At 42.7% G+C, this 20,180-nt stretch overlaps 1 protein-coding gene across 1 annotated transcript in view; it reads right to left on the minus strand.

Annotated features, from left to right (window-relative positions):
- Positions 1–301: 301 nt before the first annotated feature.
- The window catches only part of GLIS3 (GLIS family zinc finger 3), a 259,122-nt gene continuing 239,243 nt past the window's right edge, over positions 302–20,180 (minus strand). The window contains exons 9-11 of the mRNA XM_074954088.1: positions 18,823–19,004; positions 3,104–3,286; positions 302–1,199 (exon numbers count right to left, since the gene is read on the minus strand). Coding sequence (XP_074810189.1) covers positions 1,063–1,199; positions 3,104–3,286; positions 18,823–19,004 — 502 coding nt within the window. The 3' untranslated portion in view covers positions 302–1,062. The remainder of the gene's footprint in view (positions 1,200–3,103; positions 3,287–18,822; positions 19,005–20,180) is intronic.

The raw sequence follows: 20,180 nt of genomic DNA on the forward strand, positions 1-20,180 counted from the left end.
ACTCAGTTGTAGATCTCTGAATAACCTAGCACAAACATCAACAAACCCTTAAATATAGCATCCCTTATGGAAAAGGCCCATAGACTTATATAAGGATGAAGCCAATAGGAATCAATATAAATTTAATAAGGTTTCATACAAATTGCTTAAAAAAGCTACAGAATTTAATGGAGAATGATATCTTTTCTACAGGTTATTTTTAACCTTCCTATAGCATTTTACAGCAGGAATATAATTCTCTTTTAAATTGCATAGTATGGTTAAAAATTCTATTGAAAGTTTATCATTATTTATTAAATTCTCAATAGCAGTACTAATAAGGGCTGCTCAGATATAAAGGAAATCCTAGTGCCTTTTTAGTTAAACTCTTTTTATTCATTGTATAAAATGTTAAAATGGAAGTAACAGTGAAAAAGATAGTTATAGCCATTCTGGAAGGCTTATATTCTAGTGGAATGGATCAGGAAACCAAAACAAGGATGGCAGGAAATCCAGTACCAATGCTCTTTGGCTCCAAGAAGCCCCAACAATGCTTCTAGCTGGTGATGCCATGATGCATCTCAGATTGTTTTCCCTTTTTTGTCTTTGTGTGTATCTAGCTCTGTAAGCACCACAGACAAATACGTTGTGCAAGAAGCTGAGCCTTTGAAAATGTTTGTAGTGTTCTCTGGTTTTAGTTTTTACATCTCCCCCCCCCCGCAAAACTGCAGTCTTAAATGATGTTGCTAATTCGGCGTGAAAAGATGACAGCCAGCGGCAGGGTTCTTATTCAGTATTTGAATTCCCTTTGAAAAAAAAAAAGGAGTGCTGCCATGCCGCAGATCAAAAGAAAAGTAACACTTGCTAAAGTTTTGGCAAAGTTTTCTTGTTTTACCCACATTTTCCCCTTTGATTGGCTGTTTCTGTGAGGTTGAGTGTCTGATGGTTGCATTTCCTCCTCTTGCTGAAACCTACAGATAGACAGCAGTCTTACGGAGGAATGATATTTGTAACATTTGTTCCTGACCATCAAAAAGGACAGATGATATGCACTAGAGTATTTGTGATTCTAATTAGATTATTTTAGCCTTCTGTATAGACCGAGGAAAGCTGGCTAGGACAACGATCCACTGCGTTTATCTGAAGGAAACTGGCGTCCTCAGACCCATTGTGCAACGAATCACCAAAGATACCTGTTGACCCTGATGGAAGATCATAAACTGGAAAAGAATACAGAAATCATGAATTTACACTGACCAACTGTAATAGTTACACAGAAAAACTGCTGTAAATAGCTTTTTAAATAATGCATGGGAACTTAAAGGTTCAGATAAATTGCTTACTATGAGGGAAAACCTAGCCCCATTGAAATCAATGGTAAAACTCCAACTGACTTCAATAGGACTAGGCTGTCACCCACTGTATGTATAAACACACATTATATATACACACAGACACACAAATAATTATATGCGCTCTGTGTGTGTGTGAATATAGGGATGGACAGATCCTGCAGCTGCTCTACTGTGGAGTTTCCCATAACTGTGCAGTTTAGCTGAGTTCCTTTTATTTTATAAATCTGCCTTCTGCCCTTGGTTATGGGATTTCTACACATGCAATATAAGATAAAAAACAACAAACTATTGCAGGATTATTCTGCAGTGCAGAGGACCCTATCCTGCAAACACCAAATTTCAATGGGACTGTGTGCAGCACTAGGTGTGTATACTGGAGAATAACTGCAGAGCAGGGTCCTTATTTTGGATTTTTAAATGCTTGTGTAGATGGCTGCCATGAATCTTAAAATTGGCAGTTAGGTATATAATTGGGCTTTTAAGCACCTCACACCGGGATTTAGATGTGTAGCACATTTTAAGTGCAGAGGGATGGCACATAGCCCAGGCATTACTTATTAAGTCCCACTCAGGCCCTCAGGCGGTGTATCTACACTGCAATAAAACAACCGCGGCTGGCCCATGTCAGCTGACTCAGCCTTGCGGGACTTGGGCTGTGGGGCTATAAAATTGCAGTGTAGATGAGCCAAAGCCCAGGCAGGGCTGGCTCCAGGCACCAGCAAACCAAGCAGGTGTCTGGGGCAGCAAATGTAAAGGGGCGGCAGGACGTCGGGCTCTGGGGCAGCAATCCGCCCTCGGTGGCGGCGGGAATTCGGCGGCCGCTCCGTCACAGCGCATTTCGCACTCGGTGGCAATTTGGCGGCGGGGACGCGGCTCTTCTTCGGTCACCGGCGGCAATTCGGCGGCCGCACCATCACTCCGCCTCCCGTTCGGTGGGCAGGATTCCGCCTCCCCATTCGGCGGCAAGTTGTTCTTTTTTTTTTGCCGCTTGGGGCAGCAAAAACGCTGCAGCCAGCCCTGGCTCTGGGACCCTGTGAGTGGGGAGGGACCCAAAGCTCCAGCACGAGCCTGGATGTCTATACTGCAACTTTATAGCCCCGTGAGCCCTAGTCAGCTGACACGGGGTAGGCGCAGGTGTTGTATTGCAGTGTCCGCATACCCAGGATAGACCATGGGCCTTTTGCAGGTCCTCTGCACAGGTGTAAATTTGACCTTTTCAGGGTAGAACGCAAATCTTTATAGGGAGCTGAGAGTAAATGAGCAAATTACATCTTGATAGAATTGGTGTGCACTACGGGCTATTATTGTCATGCACATCTAGACAAATGAATTCCTTGACTAAGAAAATTATCTTGGGCAAAAAGGTATAAAGCAAAACTAATGGGTTGAGTCATCCTGATTAGATGCGACAATGCTTCTAGGAGACTGCAGGAGCAGAAAGACTTCACAAGGCTCAGAGGACAGTATTTCAGCGTGAATACATGAGCTGGTGCATGACTGACCCTGTACAGGAATTCAGAATCTAAAGAAACATACAGCCAACACACAGTCTGTATGCATGCCAGATGTTATAGAGATATGCCCAAACCAGATCTCCATAGCTAACACCCTGCAAAGTTCTGATACACATCAGATTTTGGGGGGGGGGGGGGGGGAGAGGAAATCAAGCCCATCATCTCTAGTTGTAACTGAGAAGTCAGCAAAGCCTGGTAACATTTACAACTGGAATGTAGGTGTATAGGTATTTCTAGTTCACAACAGTCACTTACCTGTAATACCAGAATGTGCTGAAAAAGCTCTGTGGAAAACATCAAACCCCGCCTGGCCCATTGATGTGGGAACTAGACAGTCTTCAAAAGGAGGGACCATATTACAAGAGCCACCATGTTGTATGTTCCTCTGAGCGTCAGTGTAATGTGGAGGACAGAAAGTCTGTAGTTGCCCATAAAAGCCTAAAACAAAGAGACAAGATAAGACATTAAGATACCTTGATATTTTGTCTGGATGGCTCAGATAGAGAGACAAAGAACAATAACAATGACAAGCACAGTGAGTGAAACTCTGCCCACGCTGATGTCAATGGCAAAATCTCCCATTTATTGCAATTGTTTTTCTGCCTTAATATCCGATTCACTATAATGTTCTCTGCTTCCTTCATTAGATTTTGTCACCTTTGGCTCCTAACTACTTTAAATCCATCTTTGAACCATCCTCGTTCTAACGCCACCTTTGTGGAGGCAGCAGTTGATCAGGAGTCATTATAGGGAGACTGATGTTTTCATGAAAACACTCCCTTTCTTCTGCAGTCCTGTTCAAAGATCTGACAGCCTGCATATCTCACTTAGCTTCAAGTTCAGGAAAAACTCTCATTAAAGATAAGGAAAGATTTGCCCGAATAAGGACTGCATAAAGCCCTAGGATTTGGCTCTGGGTTTAAGGCGACAGATTAAATCCCATCCAAGTGCTTGAAATTGACTCAAACTGTTGGAGATGGTAGAGACTGATGTACAAGGCTCTGAATGATGGGGCTGCACTCACAACATATACACACTCCCCCTTAACTATTCCCGCATGTAGACATCAGGTCAGATTCTCAGCTGGTGCAAATCAACACACCGCCATTGACTTCAACGAACCTAAACTGATTTGCACCAGTTGAGAATCTGGTCCATTATGTCTAAATCACTTGAAAACTCCTCAGAGGTTATTTAAAAAGAAGCCTAGTTTTTATGTTCTTTATTGACATTTTAAGACTATAACGGGCATACAAATATCTGGCGAGTTAATGTTCTACAAATATGGGTATCAAGTAACCGAGAGGAAACAATCTAGTACAGAGTAGGTGAGATGGCAGTTCTTAGCGGGCAACACACAGGGCAAACCTAAGGCCATACAATTTAGTAAGGCATACAACAGAACGAGCTATCCCATGGAATCATGCTCCTCCCACCCACTTACAGATTTGCACGTTAGGTCGAGGTAACAGGCTTATTTGCTGGGGTTCTGAACAGCTAAGACATTTATTTCAGGTTTCTAAAATGTGCTCATCACAAGTTTTAAAGCATGTGCCAAAAGTAAAACCACCATTGGATCAAAAATATTTACAAATTGGCTCAATACCAACCAAAGGCTTTTCCCCACTGTTAGATGCAAGACCCCTCTTTCCACTCCCTCCCTCCCCTAGAAAAACAGATAGGGCTTATAGCATGCTCTGACGGTAATCAATTTAGGCTCTGGCAGACTCAGAGAGGAGAGGATGGAAGAAAATATCAAAGGTGAGACCCCTACATAAAAACACCGATTATCACCCCCTCTCTCATTTGTACCAACACATTACTAGCTTGAGTGCTTTGCCTCATCTGAACTGCTGAAGAATCAAAAAGGAGAAGAGGAGTTTGAAAGGTAAACCCACTGAGGGCTTTATAGTCTAAATCCAGTATCTTTAAACTTCACCCAGAAAGTGTGCATGACTATCTCCTTTCCCATTAAAAGACAAGCCCAGGAGCAATACAACCTCAGAAGATTTTGTAAGCAAACAGTCCATTGTCTAGGGGCCGGTGTGCCATTTCTCATGCTGAAGAATATGTAACAGTAAGTCATACCAAAAAGCCACTGCAATGAAAAATCACCCCCATTTCAAAAAGCACCTTAAGGAATTTCCTGTATCTCAAGTTTCTTCCACAGATGTTGCTATCACCAGAAATGCTGATGTGCGAGGCTGACTCCTCTAACTAGTACAGTGAACTAACCGTCATATGACACAGCCCTCCTAGAGTAATTTTCTTTTAACTTCATAGATTAAATTTTTTTTCCCCTACTGGCACTAAAATCAGAAAAAGCCCATCTCTTGACATAGCTGCAGTAAACAAAGTGATCGCTGCAGGTTTGGGGCTATGAATCAAACTTGGACGACAAATCTCTTCTCAAGCCAGAAGAAAAAAAAATCAGTAGCAAACTGGTTAATTGTAGTGTGGATGAGATGTAAAGTTAAGACAACTTTGCCAGCTTGTGGTCATTAAAAATCCCCGCAGCTTTTCCTTAGAATAGGATAGCAAAAGGTATTATAAGGGAGCGTTAAACCTGGTGTGATGGACAAATCTTAGTTTGGGTACTTACCAGGGACAGGCAAGTCAAATACATTAGCCCAATAGTGCAAACTTCAGTGCTGTTCAGCAGCCTAATATTGCACAAATATCATTCAGACACTGCTAGTCTCAGTCATAGCCAAACCGAATACTTATAAATGCGTATTCATGATAACAGAGAATATTCAGTACCCATCTCTGGCCTCTGCTGATGTCAAGGGACCATAGCAGACTCTGAATTTCCTGGAAGTTAGTTAGTCCTGACAGGTCTATGGATTGTCTCCCCCTTAAACAGTAGCCATCTTGGTGGCTTGAGTGGTTAAGAGAAGATGCGAGGGCCTGTTGCTGACCCCCAAATAACTAAGAAATGAACAGCCAGCTACCTGATGACATGGAAGAAGGTAGAAGACCACCTAAAGACAGCTGAAAGTAAAGGGAGTAGCCCTTTATAGGATGGCATTGTCTCATGCAGGGTTGGATGGCTGATGTTCACTCTCATGATATTTATATTTGGGAGGGGTGTGTCTAAATATTCAAATTATAGGTCACTTGAATATGAATATCAGCCTATTTGTCCATTATTAATGATTAAAGAGTGCCCAACCTGAGTCATCCAGCACTAACTTATTTATAAAGAATCGTTTAAAAAAAATAAATCCTGAATGCATTTCTAAAGCTGCAGAGACTATTAAAAAATAAAACACTTCCGATCTAGGATTGCTTTACAGGGGGGATACTTTTCACTTTGATAGCACCCTACATGCAAGAGCTCAAAGCACTCTACAAAACTGTTGTAGTCTAACTACGATCCAAATATATTTTTATTACCTTTCCTAGGAAAATGTCTATAAAGGACATGTGCTAAGTGTTTATGCACGGATAATGTATTTCATAAATATTAGTGGGTAAAGCAGCAGAGAGGATACACTGGAAAACGTGCTGTATCACTTTGTGTGGTACAATTGATTTCCTGCCAAGCAGAAGAAAAGATTTGCAATTTAGGAACGTTATGATTCTAATTATTTTTCCTTTGAGACTACAATTCTGTGGGCTCATTGAGGAAATATCCCAATCTTGGCATGTGTAGCGTGTACATGTTCAAAATGGAAAATTTAATACTTAAGTGGATGTATATGGGCCAGTATTAAGGATGGGGAAAGCAGTCTGATCCTTCACTTAGAATTCAGAAGAGGAACTATTTGTCAGTTTGTAAAAGCAGCGAGGAGTTTGATAAGAAACTTAGGTTCGCCCACATTGAGATAACCAACCAATCTGTGTGCATGCATTATACACACACACACACACACACACACACAATTTTGTCCTTGTAAAAGGTTACATGGGAAAAAAGCCAGCAAATACAGTTTTATAAGTTGCTTTAAAGTTTTGCTCTCAGATTATTTTCTTTGGGAGCGGAAGGGACACTGGCTCACCCTGAAAGAAGCAGAAAAACAATGCACAAATCTGACCCTTCCCTTAAAGCAGACAGCAAATGTGTGCTATAGGCAGTGCTAACATACTGTGGGCTCCATCCCAAGAGAGGCTGAACACTCCCAACTCCCACTGACTTTAGTAGGACTTGTGGGTTCTTAGCAACTCTTAGGTCTGGGCTCAGTGTTTTGAATACTTTTGTATTTAAAAAGTTTAATTGGAACAGAAATGAGTCAGCTTCCAAAGCATGTTAGCTATTTACAATACATCTCCCCACTGCACAGCGCTGACATTTAAGAAAAAAACTGTAGTAAAATAAAAAAGGAAAAACAATACTTTCCAAAACTCAATTTAGACCATTACTATTGACAAACTTAAAAAGTGCTCTTAAAAACAACTGCTGTCTCAATCAGCATTGGGCCACATTGTGAAAGTTTACTGTTGAGTCAGACCAGTTACCAGAAACACAATCATTTCAATCTACAGTAGTCAGAGCCAGCTGGCAGGGCCCAGTAAGACACATGCTGAAAATGTTCTTTCATTGCTCTGAACTCATTCTTTATTTGTGCCTTTTCACAGCATCCCATTCTTAATGCAGAACAGTCTGGCAATAACATTGACTATTGCAAATTATAGCCTGGTGCAATCACTAACTAAGCCCCAAAGTAAGCACAAAGAGCCAAGTCCTCCTGTCCCTCCTTACTCATTGCTGAGGCAAAATAATTTTGTCTGAGAAAGCATTGTACCTTTTGGCCCAATGTAAAGAGAACTGCTGTTTTGTGCAGACATAATGGAGAAAAAAAATAGAGAAAGCACACAAAGCATTTAATTAATTAACAAATTCATCAATCATTTTTAAGCTGGAAAGAGAGAAAAATATGCTGTATTCTACTGGGTCAATGAATATGCATCCATTGCACATTCAGGTTATGAATACCAACTTATAGTATGGAGAATCAAACCGACAATAGCAGAACATTAGGGAATAATGTACACACACACTATTTAGAGGCATTCAAAATATCTTGGAATGCCTGTAGATAGTAAACACTGTAATGTTAAAAAAGACTTAATGAAATCTTCAAGTACTCAAATGTATGTATTTATATGAACACTTTATGTCTCCAGCTTACACTCAGCTATTTTAGACCCAACCCAGCTCCATGGAAATCATTGGGTATACATCAAGGTTGAACTTGTCCAAACTGGTTTAGGTGGAAAAAAAAGAAACATCATGTTATTACAGATAGGAGATATATTGTGGGAGAACAGCAAAGTGAAAAATGACAAAAAAGACTTTTTGGTTTGTTTTAGCAAATGTAGTGCTAGTAAGAAAAAAAAAAGTGTGAGATGAACACAACCTTGCAGATTGTATGTCCAGCAGCAATATACCTCAGACAAGAAGGTTTGCAATTCAATCCCTTACCATTCTTGGCCTCACAGCTGGACCTGCCCACAAGGGAGCTAAACTGTGGTAGTGGTTTCTGTGCTGTGATGCGACGTCTTTAACAGAATGTCTAAGAGACAGGTTTAATGAAGTTCCAGTAGCAGAATCACTCTTTAGGTCTATGGTTGTAGACGCTATTATTTGCACTGTAACAAAATTATTACACACCTCAGTTTAGTGAGGGATACTGGTGATGAGGCATCAGACTGGAAGAAACCAGTTGGACTTTCCAAATCCAACTGGAGTTTGCAGGATTGACAATTAGGAAAAACATCTTTTTATATACTGAGCAAGTTAATGTGTAAGTCACTGAAGAACAGTAAGCAGAACCCACGATGCCTTTTTTTATAACTAAACAGAATAAGAGTAGTAGTGCAATTTAAGTTGGAATCTGGAGCTAACAACGAATAGTTTATTTTTATTTCTAGCCATTCCTCCAAGTTCTCAAGACAAGCTGATAAAACAGCAAGCACAGAAACAAATAAGACTCATGTTAAAATAACTCTGTCTGATCTACATACAAATGAACATCTAATTCATATCCTATCACAGCACACAAAGGAACCATGTACTGTAAACGCTGATTAATAATGGACCCAAAGCATTACCTTTGGTGATACCAGGGAAAGCTGAAGAGACAGCTGATTTACTGCTCCCAATAGACACTCAAGAATGTAATAAAATACATATGATAAGATAAAAAGCAAATGCAATTCCTGTCAAACCATTGTAACATTCCAAATGTTTATAGCAAAGGTTCAGACTGTGGCACTGTGCCCCAGATGGTGTAGTGGGTCCAGGCCAAGTCAGCCTCATTTTGTTTTGTTTTATTTGTTTAACACACCAACCTCATTACCAGATGTTTCTGAGTTTTGTGTTTTACTTTAAATAACCACCATCTCCCTCTATTCCAATGTATTCAATACTATTAATTACCCATCCATTTGACATGGCAAATCCAAGCTGTAAACATTGGAATTATAGAACATAGTGTGTCATTAATACCTCCAGGCATGGCGGTTCAACATAAGGATTGAAAATATATATGTGTGTGTATATACACACACACACACACACAAACACACACACACACACACACACCCACCCACCCAGGTACGGTTATTTCAATTGTTTTTCCTTTCTTTTAAGTGCTGTAGTCAAAGTTTGATAACTTCTGGACACAAAAACAGTTATTTTCTGGCATGATAATTTTCCTCAGGAAAATTTTCCTGAGGAAAATGAAATGCTTGTCAATAGAATAGAAGTAATAGCTGTATACTTTAAACAGGTCTTCTAACAAAACTTATCTTGTACCAAGCTGAGGGGCTGACCCTGAGAGGTGCTGAGCTCCTCCCACGTACTGAGCACATCTAAAGTTCCAGGGTGAAATGCTGACTCCATCGGCACCCATGGTGCAACTCCCATTGAATTCAATGCAGTTAGGATTTAACCCCATGCCTTGTAATAAGCAGTGATGGGGTGGTGTGCGGGGAGGGGTCCTGTGACCTCAGTATAAGTGGAGATCTCTGGGATTGCAGGGCCCAGAGGAGCCCCGGAAGGCCAATGTCTCCTCATCACAGACACTCCAGAGACCCGGATTTGGTCCATATTTCACTGTGAAAAGAAAATACATATGCGTGCCCTGTAGAAAATGGAGATATCTGATCTCCTTTTTGCACACAAGCACAGTGAGCACTTTTTTCCTGAAAGTTTCAGAGGACAGTGGAGTTCCCTCTGTGAGAAACCCTATTTTGTAATGCAGATTTCATCATGTCTCTGCAGAATCTCACAAAGCCTATCCCGATCACATTCTCTGAAGGACATCACCGTAACTGAGACCCAGTGGGTGAAGTAATATCTTTTATTGGACCAACTTCTTTAGGTGAGAGAGACCATCTGTCAAGCTACACCGAGCTCTTCTTCAGGTCTGGGAAATGTATAGGTCAGATATAGCGATTGCTTTGTGAAACATAAAAAGAAAAGGAGTACTTGTGGCACCTTAGAGACTAACCAATTTATTTGAGCATAAGCTTTCGTGAGCTACAGCTCACTTCATCGGATGCATACTGTGGAAAGTGTAGAAGATCTTTTATACACACAAAGCATGAAAAAATACCTCCCCCCACCCCACTCTCTTGCTGGCAATAGCTTATCTAAAGTGATCACTCTCCTTACAATGTGTATGATAATCAAGTTGGGCCATTTCCAGCACAAATCCAGGTTTTCTCACCCCCCCCCCACACAAACCCACTCTCCTGCTGGTAATAGCTTATCTAAAGTGACCACACTCCGTACAATGTGCATGATAATCAAGGTGGGCCATTTCCAGCACAAATCCAGGGTTTAACAAGAACGTCGGGGGGGGGGAGGGGGGTTAGGAAAAAACATTATGCAAGGTAACCTATTTCCCCTTGACTTAGCCACTCCCAGTCTCTATTCAAGCCTAAGTTAATTGTATCCGATAATGTCACGGCTAACCTGGTGGTTGAACTTTGTGACTTTGTCCTTACCCATAACTATTTTACATTTGGGGACAATGTACACCTTCAGATCAGCGGCACTGCTATGGGTACCCGCATGGCCCCACAGTATGCCAACATTTTTATGGCTGACTTAGAACAACGCTTCCACAGCTCTCGTCCCCTAACGCCCCTACTCTACTTGCGCTATATTGATGACATCTTCATCATCTGGACCCCTGGAAAAGAAGCCCTTGAGGAATTCCACCATGATTTCAACAATTTCCATCCCACCATCAACCTCAGCCTGGTCCAGTCCAGACAAGAGATCCACTTCCTGGACACTACAGTGCTAATAAACAATGGTCACATAAACACCACCCTATACCGGAAACCTACTGACCGCTATTCCTACCTACATGCCTCCAGCTTTCACCCTGACCACACCACACGATCCATCGTCTACAGCCAAGCTCTGTGATACAACCGCATTTGCAAACAGATTGATAGAACCAGAAGAGTTCCCTGAAGTCACCTACTACAGGACAGGCCTAACAAAGAAAATAACAGAACGCCACTAGCCGTCACCTTCAGCCCCCAACTAAAACCCCTCCAACGCATTATTAAGGATCTACAACCTATCCTGAAGGATGACCCAACACTCTCACAAATCCTGGGAGACAGGCCAGTCCTTGCCTACAGACAGCCCCCCAACCTGAAGCAAATACTCACCAGCAACCACATACCACACAACAGAACCACTAACCCAGGAACCTATCCTTGCAACAAAGCCCTTTGCCAACTGTGCCCACATATCTATTCAGGGGACACCATCACAGAGCCTAATAACATCAGCCACACTATCAGAGGCTCGTTCACCTGCACATCCACCAATGTGATATATGCCATCATGTGCCAGCAATGCCCCTCTGCCATGTACATTGGTCAAACTGGACAGTCTCTACGTAAAAGAATAAATGGACACAAATCAGATGTCAAGAATTATAACATTCATAAACCAGTCGGAGAACACTTCAATCCCTCTGGTCACGCAATTACAGACATGAAAGTTGCAATTCTTGAACAAAAAAACTTCAAATCCAGACTCCAGCGAGAAACTGCTGAATTGGAATTCATTTGCAAATTGGATACAATTAACTTAGCCACTCCCAGTCTCTATTCAAGCCTAAGTCATTATGCAAGGTAACCTATTTCCCCTTGTTTTTTCCTAAACCCCCCCCCCCCCCAGACGTTCTTGTTAAACCCTGGATTTATGCTGGAAATGGCCCACCTTGATTATCATACACATTGTAAGGAGAGTGGTCACTTTAGATAAGCTATTACCAGCAGGAGAGTGGGTTTGTGTGGGGGGCGGGGGGGGGTGGTGAGAAAACCTGGATTTGTGCTGGAAATGGCCCAACTTGATTATCATACACATTGTAAGGAGAGTGATCACTTTAGATAAGCTATTGCCAGCAGGAGAGTGGGGTGGGGGGAGGTATTTTTTCATGCTTTGTGTGTATAAAAGATCTTCTACACTTTCCACAGTATGTATCCGATGAAGTGAGCTGTAGCTCACGAAAGCTTATGCTCAAATAAATTGGTTAGTCTCTAACGTGCCACAAGTACTCCTTTTCTTTTTGCGAATACAGACTAACACAGCTGTTACTCTGAAACCTGTCATTTGTGAAACATGTTCACCCACAGGTGATGTGGTGTTTTTATCTTTTATCATTTTCCTGTGTGAGTTGATTTGAGAGTGCTGGGTGAACACTTTTCACAATGCAATCACTCTATATCTGACCTATCAATCCTCATCCTCAAAGGAAACCTGCACCCCATCTTGTGGTGCTGTAAAATGGTGTTTCTTGGTGCATATTTCTACTATTTCCATTAGACCATGCAGGCTATCAGACTAGAGTGAAATGACAATTTAGTGATGTTTATACTATTTAAAAAAAGAGAAGTGGGTCACATTCTGTATTGCCAGAAGGACTCCTAGTTGTGACAGATGTTTTAAGATGGTTGCTTTACTAAATTAACTATTTAAATTACTTTTGTAGCAATTAAATTTATTTTCTTTAAAAATCTGATGGTTCCCAAGACAAATAAAGAATGCATAATTGTTACTTTGGTAGCTGACTGTATACTTCATGGCAGGCAATATTTGGGCTTGTCTACATGGTGCGGTAGTATGCATCAGTGGAGTGTGAATTCCAATGTGCATCAACGTGTCACACACTAACTGGCCCACATAGAACCTGCTGGCTTGCACTGAAAGTTTCCTAGTGAGCACTAACTTAGTCCCATTTCAAACTGTGCTATGCTGACATGCAAGAGGGACTGTTTAGTGCATGCCAGCGGGATCTACACAGATCAGTTAATGCACAACATGTTAGCATGAAAGAATTCAGACACCACGGCTGCACACTGCCACACTGTGTAGACAAGCCTGTTGTTGCACTGTTGGCAATTTTCTCCACTGAATTATAATCACAAGTCATCTTCTTCTTTCATTATTCAGCCAGCTCTAGTTACCACCATAAACCACAAATAGGTAACAAGTATGGTCCAGACTTAAAGTGTAACCAGGTTCTTATTGCAGAAATGACCAAAATGATAGCAGCAGCAGCAGCAAATATCATTGTACAGCGTTAGCCAGCTCTACTCCCCAGTGGACTTTGGCTAACTGGATATTGTAAGCACAACAAGATCCTTTTACTACAAAGACACGGCTTTTCATTATGGCTAGCTCCTGTCCCTCATTGCCCTTACCTCATTTGTTAGTTTCTTTAATCTATTATGTCTGGTCTTAAACTAAGACCCCTGTCCTGCAACTGCCCCCGGGCTAATGGAACTTTGTGGGTATGACTACACAGCAAAGAAAAACCCACAGCTGACTCAGGCTCAGGCTATGGGGTTATTTCATTGCTGTGTAGACTTCCAGGCTCAGGCTAGAGCTCGAGCTCTGTGACCGTCCCACCCCACAGGGTCCTAGAGCTTGGGGTCCAGCCTGAGCCTGGAAGTCTAAACAGCCCCACAGCCCAAGCCCTGTGAGCCCAAATTGGCTCGCGTGGGCCGACTGTGGGTGTCTAGTTGCTGTGTAGACATACCCTTTGTCTACAATAGCCCCATTGGCTTCAAGGGGGTTCCATGGGTACAGGGATTCACAGAGCAGAACTAGCCACAGGATCAGGGCCTATAACTGCATGTTCTCCGGTGTCAGGACTGTCTTTACAACACCTAGCACAATGGGGCCCTAACTGAGTTGTGGGGTCTCTCGGTGCTATCAATAGTAAACAAATAATTTCTGCTTCACAAGCATTATGCTTCATGTGCACAGTTTTGCTGTATACAGTAATCTTAAAAAAAGAGAGGTGATCAAAGGGAAAAAATACACTTTCTCAGCTCAATACATTGCCTAAACACCATGTAGGCACTTCCAAACCCACATGCAGCACGCAATTCTACCCATTTTTTATTTCACAAGAGAAAGTCTTCATATACGACTATCTTTCCTGTGGAAGGAAAGGGAATATTTACTCCCTCGAAGAATATTCTTTAAGGAAAAGCTCTGTAGTGTTCTGATGTTGGATATCCCCAGAAACAAGGCATCAGATCTCAACAGCTGCCAATGTTCTTCCAAGAAACAGCAGTACCACAATGCAAGTAGTTGATAGAGTATATAAGACTAGTCAATCTTGGATCTGCCACATCATTTCTTTTTTAAGCGTTAGCACTCGGAGATTTCCATGAGCTTGTAAGATGTTCAAGTTTTCAGCAAAGGAAACCATTTACAACTTGTTTTGTTAAAGAGGCTTGTTGGCAATGAAGTCCTTTCTTCCTTGGTACAGGCAATTTAAACTGAGCTGACAAGTTTAAGACTACATATTAAGACAGAAAAATGTCTCCATTGTTTGGTAGCAGATTGAGCTGAAAGTTCAGTGGCTATAGTTACCGCCATCTAAATCATGAAAAGGCAGGTTATGAACTGCAGAAGGCCGAGGCTAGCAGAGCTTCCCATAGCCACCTGATATATACCAAATAGCCTAGGCTGATGAAGTAGCTCCATGGTATTCTTCTAATACATTATAATGACGTGACTTAGGAAGATTGAAATCCTTGTGTTGCTACAGGGAAACTTAGCTATGAACTCCTGAAAATTTTTTTTTTTAAGTGCCAAAGGGAAAATTTAGTCCAGTAGATCAGACTTACAGGATAAAGCTTTCAGTGTAGTGCAGGGAGTGTGATATAACCATGTATAACTCTTGCTGAAGTGAGAGGGAGCACCCAGCTAACAGCACCCCATGCTAAAAGACAGACTGTGACAAAAAGTTACTTAACATTTGAAATAAAAACAATTTACATTTGTAACGTTGTTACTGTAACTTACAGTTTCTCTTGAATATATAGCTGATGAAATCACACCCACATCTCATTGATACCTACTTTAAGTGCGAGGCTCAGCACGGTCTCAAATATGAGTTGCTATTGATTCCTACATGAAACCCACTGACAAATTAAAATTTTCAACACACATAAACTTTACTGAGCAAGGCCAAAAGTATATAGTAAACAACAGAGGTGGGTCTGAAAAAGATCTGGAAACATGTCCTGGCCTCCAAAACTTGGGGGTGTCTAGATCAGGGGGTTTGGTCCAGCCCATGAGAAAGAGAGAGAGAGAGAGAGAGAGAGAAGAAAGCTGCACAGTGTGGGTCCTGAGTTGGATTCAAACTCACAAACCCAAAGATCCTCCATATGCTGGATGTTTCAAAACTGGGATTTTGGCTCAGGCCCATCTCTAATAAACAATACATGTAATGGACTAGGTCTCTGCTCTCTCTTAAATGCTCTTTGTGCTGCTGGAGAGGTGCAATGAGGTTTTGATGCTATAAGGCAGCTGCTGAGGATTTCCCTACCACAGGAGAATGCTGAGCTGGTTTCAGGCCCCTAAAGCCATAAAGGGTATTCCAGGATGAGCTGGGAGTTTGCCAAAATCAGGGCCTCTTGGAGACCATTATCCACTAATGCCAGTTATTGTGGTGACAGCCTTGTTAGCCCCTGGAAGCTCCCAGAGTCCTGGGGGTTGGAGGAGTTAGAACAGGGGTGGGCAAACTACGGCCCCTGGGCTGGATCTGGCCTGCCAGCCATTTTAATCCGGCCTTCGCGCTCCGGCTGGGGACGGGGTCTGGGACTTGCCCCGCTCCGGCGCTCTGGCCAGGGTGCAGGGTTGGGGGCCACTCCACGCAGCTCCTGGAAGCAGCAGCATGGTTCCACTCCAGCTCCTACATGTAGGGGCAGCCAAAGGGCTCTGCACTGCATGCTGCCCCTGCCCCAAGCACTGCCCCCACAGCTCCCATTGGCCAGGAACCACAGCCAATGGGAGCTGCAGGGGTGGTGCCTGCAGACGGGGCAGCGCGCAGCAGAGCAACCTGGCTGCGCGTCCACGTAGAAGCCAGAGCGGGGACATGCCACTGCTTCTGGGAGCCACTTTAGGTAAGGGCTGCTGGGAGCCTGGACCCCTGAGCCTCCCCCTGCACCCAACCTCCTGCCCCAGCCCTGATCCCCCTCCCACCCTCCAAACCCCTCGATCCCAGCCTAGAGCACCCTCCTGCACCCCAAACCCATCATCCCCAGCCCCACCCCAGAGCCCGCACCCCCAGCCGGAGCCCTCATCCCCCGGTGCCCCAATCCCCTGCCCCAGCCCTGATCCCCCTCCCGCCATCTGAACCCCTTGGTCCCAGCTCAGAGCCCCCTCTTACACCCCAAGCTCCTCATCCCCAGCCCCAACCCAGAGCCCTCACCCCCTCCCACACCCCAACCCCAATTTTGTGAGCGTTCATGGCCCACCATACAATTTCTATACCTAGATGTGGCTCTCGGGCCAAAAAGTTTGCCCACCCCTGAGTTAGAAAAGTGGAGTAAAGCCATCTGTACACTCCAAGTCCACTGAGAGTCCCTTTTCTTGCAAGAGAAGTGCTAGACTCTCCATCTCTTGACATCTTCAAATCAAGACTGCAGATCTCTCTGGAAGATACACGTTATTGGGCCACATATACGGATAACTGGATGAAACATAATGGCCTGTCACATACAGAAGGTCAGACTAGATGATCTATTTATTCCTTCTGGCCTTAAATGCTATGAATTTATGACAGCTGCTTTGGCATACCTGGGTATCTAGTGGAATAACTAGTCCATTTCTCTTATAACAATGAATACATTTTGTACTGGATAGGCCACAAATGGACAAGCTTATTAGCTAATGAAGAACACCCAACAATAAGCTGATGACATCCACCCGTATACCTCATATTCCACAGATGTAACCAGCACTATTACAATTATGTCACAACGCCTACAAGAGATTAGCTCCTGGGTGAAGAGAAAGCCAGCTCAGATTGAACCCATATAAGATCATGGTGATGCTGGTCAGAAAGGGTAAATGCTTTAAAGAACTAGACTGGACTTTGTCTTTCCTTTCCACTGAAGGCATCCGTCCATCAAATCAGTAAAACGCCTTGGGGTTTTGTCTGAGTCATCACCAAGCCCAGACAATCAGGTGCCATCAGTGGCAAATAAAATAAAAAAAAGGAAGAAGGAGAAGTAGCAGCCATTGCCCCCTTGTTCCTTCTGCAGCATGCTAGGAAGATTTTGTTATTTCTATTGTGATGATATTGCCAAGAGATCCTGATCAAGGAGCTGGGCCCCATTGTGTAAGGCGCTGTACGGCCTATAAAAAGGTACTTCCTTCCTCACCTTTTCCTCCCTGATAAGAATGTTGATGATGATCCATGCAGTGTTGTTGTAGCCATGTCAGTCCCAGGATATTAGAGAGACAAGGTGGGTGAGGTAATATCTATTATTGGACCAATTTCAGAAGCTGATTCAATAAAAGATATTACTTCACGCACCTTGTCTCTCTCACAATGATCCGGGGGTTCATTTCCTCCAGACTGGATTACTTTAACTTGTCGTATCTGGCACCAGATATGAAAGCATTGCAGAGGCGCTATATGCAGAACATGGTGGCCCACCTCCTCAACAGGATGGGCTGATATGAACACTAGAGTGAGCACTGGCTCCCAGATTGCCTTATTGTTAGTTTAAAACCTTGGTTCTGATCTTCAAAAAGATCAGCTGTCCCGGCCCGAGTTGCATCAGTGACTTCATCTCCACTTAGAAACTGCCACAGTGCAGCTTTCAAAGCCCAGAATGAAGCTGGAGACAGAGTATTTCCAGTTAAAAGAAATCTGTCTGTGAAATGAGATTCCAGAGTAGATCAGGCTAATCCAGAGTCTGACCACCTTCTTGGCAAGCAACAAGGCCCAGCTCTTGGAGAGTAATGGTCAGGAGATTGCAAATAGCGTACTCCTGTTCAAACAAAAGTCTTTGTTCATGTGCACATGCAGGCCATTTGCTAAACAGCCAGGTGAAGAAAGCATGAATGCTCATGAATGACAAAGGGCACGAAAGTGGGTGAATTATATGGATGTTCTGAACAGACGTTTGCAAATACTGTTCTACATGATGTGATTTGCTCTAGCAATGACAGACCACAGAACAGTTAGTGTGACATTTTAAAAAAAACCCAACATGCTCCCAATCTGTGCATGCAAAAATGAGAAATTGCATGTTTTACTTAGAGGAAATAGAGCTGTCCATATCAACATATTTTCAACATGTTAAGGTATTTACCATTCTGACTCAACATCAGTAAAAATTTATTTTCAGCTGCTATTGATTTTCTTCTTGGTTACAAAGGCTTATGTTTGAACAAAGAGGGAGAAAGAAGCTGTTAACATAGTGCAAATGAGAACACAAACTTGAAAGAACATGTATGTTAATAAGCAAGATGGCCTTCATCACTCCACAACTGCAAGGGAGAAAAAATGTCTGATTTCTTGAAAACCTGATGACAGGCTTGGTGTGCAGTTGGGAAGACAATCAGGGGCATAAAAATGGGTATGTACAACACAGACTTATTTTCAGCCATCCTTCATTTACAGCTTTATGAGTAAACAGTGACATGAAAACAGCTTCTAAATTCAAGATGACTTTCTTACCTTGGATGTGGATGCTGTTTGGTTGAAAAGAGGGGTTTGTTATTGGCTGGTATGTCGTTAGATGTGTTCCCATAGTCTGCTGGAGATGGGGAGTCTGGGGTGTCCGTCTCTGCATCATGGGAGGGGGAACTGGAATTCTCCTGGGGCTGATATGGTGGGGAGACGGAGCAGGAGCTGCAAACCTGAAAATCACGAAACAGATTGAAGTATGAAGCCCCCAAAAAATAAGAGCAAAAGATCGTTTTAAATTATTTAAATCACCAAAGTGCTTTAAAAATGGGCACTGATACAGATTTCTAAAAGAATAGAGTGCAGTCCTAAACACTCCGTCACGATCCAGTTTCTCAAATTAGATGGATAAATTACACCTGATAAACAACAATGAAAACCCAGTCTGAAGCTTCTACCAGGCAAACTCCTCAACTTCCAGGGGAGAAGCTCAGGCAGAACATGTGTTCTGTTTGACAGTCCGGTGATGAGGGTCATATAGATACTTAGATGGGATACCTGACATCAGGGCCACTGCTAAATTGCAGGACTGTATTGTGGGGAGGCAATGTGATGCCAGTTGACAAATGACAGTCCTTCCTTTTTAGAAGGGCTGTAACCAGTCAATTCCAGTGCTTCTAAGGGGCACAGGGAGTGGTTGATGGGGGGTGGGGCATTGCCTAAAAGAAGAAATGCTGGGCAGAAGCAGTGTAGGATCAGTCCCAAGTCCTTTTATTAAGTATTGTTTTCTGTTGCATATGATGCTCTAACAGCTCTTGGAAATTTTTCCACTTTATATTCAAATATTTTGAAATAAATGATCTTAAACCAATATAAAACAGACAACGTCAGTTTTCATGGAGATCTTGCAGTGTTAAATGATTTCAAATGGAGATGAGCCTGAGCTTATCAAAATTTGGATCTGGATCCAGTTTATGAACTTCCAAACCTTGGGCATTTCCTGAGCTAAGGCTTTGGTTCAGCAGGGAAAAGGACTGCAACACTCCAGAAGATAGGGCCTAAAACATATGATTACTTCTGCTACTATAAGGGGATGGGTTATTTACCTGGATATATTTATGGGCCTCCTGGAAGGGTCTGAGCCATGTTAGCAATAACAACAACAACCCCTTTGAATTGTACATCTTAAGCTCTTTACAAAGTAGATAAGTAATATTCCCATTGAAGATGGGAAGCCGAGGTGTAGAGAGGTTACAAGGCTTGGCTTCCTTGACTCACATGACCACGCTCAATACATGTTGCCTACCCAGCAACAAATAGTATTTTCTAGGCAACAATGGAAGAAGGCTATAGTCTCACAAATAATACAGTAGGAGCTATAATTATAGTAATCTTACCACAGAATACAC

Source organism: Natator depressus, chromosome 5, assembly GCF_965152275.1.
Source record: "Natator depressus isolate rNatDep1 chromosome 5, rNatDep2.hap1, whole genome shotgun sequence".
In the NCBI taxonomy this organism is placed as follows: Eukaryota; Metazoa; Chordata; order Testudines; family Cheloniidae; genus Natator; species Natator depressus.